Source organism: Corylus avellana, chromosome ca2 (assembly GCF_901000735.1).
Source record: "Corylus avellana chromosome ca2, CavTom2PMs-1.0".
NCBI lineage: Eukaryota > Viridiplantae > Streptophyta > Magnoliopsida > Fagales > Betulaceae > Corylus > Corylus avellana.
In genome coordinates this window covers 9,684,559-9,688,401 of record NC_081542.1, presented here as the reverse complement: position 1 = coordinate 9,688,401, position 3,843 = coordinate 9,684,559, and the positions used below count along the sequence as shown (strand labels likewise).

General features: G+C 32.8%; 1 protein-coding gene across 1 annotated transcript in view; it reads right to left on the bottom strand.

Annotated features, from left to right (window-relative positions):
* LOC132169021 (cysteine-rich receptor-like protein kinase 3) overlaps window positions 1-2,980 on the bottom strand; it is a 3,189-nt gene extending 209 nt beyond the window's left edge. Inside the window, exons 1-5 of the mRNA XM_059580109.1 lie at window positions 2,977-2,980; window positions 1,961-2,401; window positions 1,458-1,591; window positions 923-1,183; window positions 185-385 (exon numbers count right to left, since the gene is read on the bottom strand). Coding sequence (XP_059436092.1) covers window positions 185-385; window positions 923-1,183; window positions 1,458-1,591; window positions 1,961-2,401; window positions 2,977-2,980 — 1,041 coding nt within the window. The remainder of the gene's footprint in view (window positions 1-184; window positions 386-922; window positions 1,184-1,457; window positions 1,592-1,960; window positions 2,402-2,976) is intronic.
* Window positions 2,981-3,843: the final 863 nt, after the last annotated feature.

Genomic DNA, 3,843 nt, shown 5'->3' with positions numbered 1-3,843 from the left:
AACATTTAAAACGTTGGTCTAATTCTTAAGGTCATTAATAACAGTTTACTAACTTAGACTAATCTTTTTAATATTTATAGTCACTTGACACTTTTTAAATGGGTTTGAGGATATTTTTTTCAAACTGGTTTGGAGAAAATTTCTATACATATGTAAAATTGTTACAAGCATTTAGTAACCAAACCTTGTAAGTATCAGTGTTTTTCCAGGCCGTATCCATTTCACCAAACACGTTCTCAATGTTTGGGCGTCCTCTACTTGTGTTGGCAACACAGAGGACAGCAATTTGTAAGATGGATTTGAAGTCCGCTTTGTTGAAATCTCCACCTAACCTTGGGTCTTCAAAATCCGATAAGAGACGATTTCCCATATGCACGTCCCTTGCCTGCACAAATTAAAATGATTATATACTTTATTTCTATCTCTAGGTCCGTAAAAATCCACAATAATTATCTATTTGAATTTCTGACAATTTGTGTAGGTAAAGTGAAAGATCCCATATAAATTTTGGGTTGCATGACCCTATAATTTCTTTTAAATTTAAGATTCTTAAATTTATAAATCACAATCGTTCATTTCATCTAACTGTCTAAAATAAGCTAGCCATGTTTCAGCATTTAATGAAAAAGCTACCTTCAAGCAAACTTAGGTTTAGTAACTTCCTTATTAAATGCTAAAACATGACTTATTTTAAACAATTAGATGAGGTGGACGGTTGAAATTTATAAATTTGAGAATTTCAAATTTAAATAGAATTCTAGGGGATCTCAATCCGCATGACAGATGGTTTGCAGACTCTCATATAGGGTCTTTCTTTCATATTACCTGTCCAAATTGCTAATAGTTTGAATTTCGAATAATTAATTAATAAATATCCCAATCCAACTTATTCAGTAACTCTAAGCACACATGAAAAAATTACCATTCTTGTCAGTTGATCTCTTGCATCAAGATCTAATTCGATTACTTTTCGTCCTGATAAAAGTTGTAGAGCAACAATGCCAAAACTATAAATGTCACTAGCACATGTTAATTTGGCATTGCTCATGTATTCTGGATCCATATAGCCTATAGTTCCTCTCACATCAGTGAATACTTTGGTCTCTTCCATCCCCAACAGTCTTGCCAAACCAAAATCAGATAGCTTGGGTTCCAACTTGTCACTCAAAAGGATGTTCGTAAGCTAAGAAGTAACCATGCATGCATGCAAGATTTGTTAAATTACATCAAAATGACCTTCTTTCAAATTTATCAACATAATAAAAACAAGAAATGGAAAAAGTCACATATAATTCAGATATGAGAAATGTTTCATATACTTACTTCATGATGTAGCAATAAAAATCACCATTGATATGAAATCTACCTAAAATTTAATGGAAATTTTCACTACTACATTGAGATATAAGCACTTGAAAGTACATGTAATATTTCTCATTAAGATATTATACACAGACGAAAAGAAGAGCATGTATCTTAATATCTCTGTGAACAATGCAGCCATCTATGTAATGGTGAAGATACCTCAGTGCAAGCGCACAATCTCTTAAAATCCTAACTCTTATATCCCATGTTAAAAGGGTATCTTTTCCTGAAAATAAAGACATAAAAGACAATAATAACATTTTTCTTTCATCCTAACACATAAAGGGCATTGCTTAGAGCTTTGTTTCCTGCCAAGACTTTTGTAGGGTGCAAAAGACATCCTCTCCCTAGCTAGCATCCTCTCCTATAGAACCGATTTTATGAGATGAGTTAGGATCACAAATTTCATCAACCACAAGATTGACTGTTCGAATCCTCACTCAATCAATACACAGTTCTTGCAAGCGGGGTCCTGTATCCTAGGTTTACCTTATAGGAATAGGTCACAAAGTGGTCTTACCTTAAAGGGGTTTCAAGTCATTAGAAACAAAAAAACCAAAAAAAAAACAAAAAAATTGAAGTTAGAGGGAATTACTTAAGAGATGTTGAGCTAAGTTGCCTGCTGGACAATATTCATACACAAGATATTGCTCGCCATCTTCGACGCAGCAACCAAAGAGACAAACTAGGTTTGGATGCCGAACCCTTGAAAGATTGTCAACTTCCCTTTTAAACGAATCGGAGATGTTGCTCTTATTTATGTGCTTGATGGCCACCACTTGCCCACTGGGAAGAACACCTTTATAGACACGGCCAGCACTTCCCCACCAAAGGCATATTTTTTCATTGCCAAAATTTAAGGCATTCTCGATCTCCGCCTTTGAGAATGTATAGAGGCCAGACCAAGTAGTTGCATTCACTTTCGATTGAACTGCTTTATGAGGCTTCTTCTTGGTCAAATATTTTATCAGCAAAATAATCAGCATTAATGTGATGATCGCTATCAAGATTGCAAATAGAGGTTTTACCACTGAATCTGAGATGAGTAAATTAATGACTTCTGTGAGTATTCATGATCACCATCAATATTCTGGAAAACTTCACTTACCCCTATCTATAATGGATTTGACAATATTGACCGCGAATTATCAAAAGTTGCAATGTGAGTATTCAATTTTCAGTCTTTTTTAATTTTTCCCATTAGGATTTATGGTTAAATCCTAACCGATGATGCCAAAATGACCAAAATACCCTCATTTTTAAAATTAAAAAAGAAAAAAGAAGTGAACATTTGCTAGTCATGGTTTTTTTTTTTTTTTTTTTACTAATTTTTAATCAAGGGTAAATTTTTATAGAGGTATATATAAGAAATATTTTACGTGTCAGCAGTTTGCATTCACATAAGAAAAGTGCCACACATCTCAAATTTTATTCCCAAAAGTTAGTTCACAAGTGATGTGTCACTAGATTCATTATTTTGGGAAGTGTGTAACCAACTCATGGGATTATGGCACATCATTTGAAAATCAACATTTGAAAAGAAAATTTAGGATGTATAGCATTTCTCTTCACATAAAACCCAAATGGTAAAAAGACTGAAAAATGGAATACCCATTGCAAATTTTGATGATTCGAAATCAACCATGCAAAACTCGTGATTTTTCCCGGCCCTATTTCTTCATATGTTTTACTTCAGTTAGTGTATATGTAACAAACACATTTAAGAAGTAGTTCTACTTACAGGTGATTGAGAGATCCGATCCTGTGGACAAGTAAAATACTTTATGGTTAAAAGTTGGAATCCAAAAGAAGCCAAATAGCAACTAGATCTAAATTTAAACAAAAAATTAACTAAATAAATAAACAAGTTATCGTAAGTCTTTATCCGTACGCTAAAACCAAAATATAGAGAATCAGTAGGCCCATGACCATAATTTATATTATCAATCGAGTGATATATATTTTTTTTTTTAAAAAAAAAGAAGTTAATTTCTCAAACAAAAAAAAAAAAAGGAAAAATTTTATTGAAGACCCCTGAACTTCCACCCGATTTGCTAAAATTGACGGAGGGGTCCAAATTGAGAGCAATTGAAAGTTTAGGGGACTAAATTGAGAGATTTTGAAGTTTAAAGGGGAGTATTTCAAAACGGGTGAAAGTTTGGAGGTCTTCAGTGAATTTTGCCAAAAAAAAGAAGGTAACTTCACTTTTAACCCCTGAATTACCACGCAATTTAACAGGCCTTCTGAACTTTAAAACCTCTCAATTTGAACCTCTGAACTTTCAATTGCAGTCAATTTACCCCAATCCGTCAATTTTTGCCGTTAAAACCCCAAAAAGACAAAATTGCCCTTCAATTTTCTTTTTATTAAAAAAAAAAATTGAAAAAAAAAAGGTCACAAATGGCCCAACCGTTGGTTAACTTGTCATTTTTTTTATAATATGTTTTTTAAAAAAAAATTTAAAATTAATGGTAAATT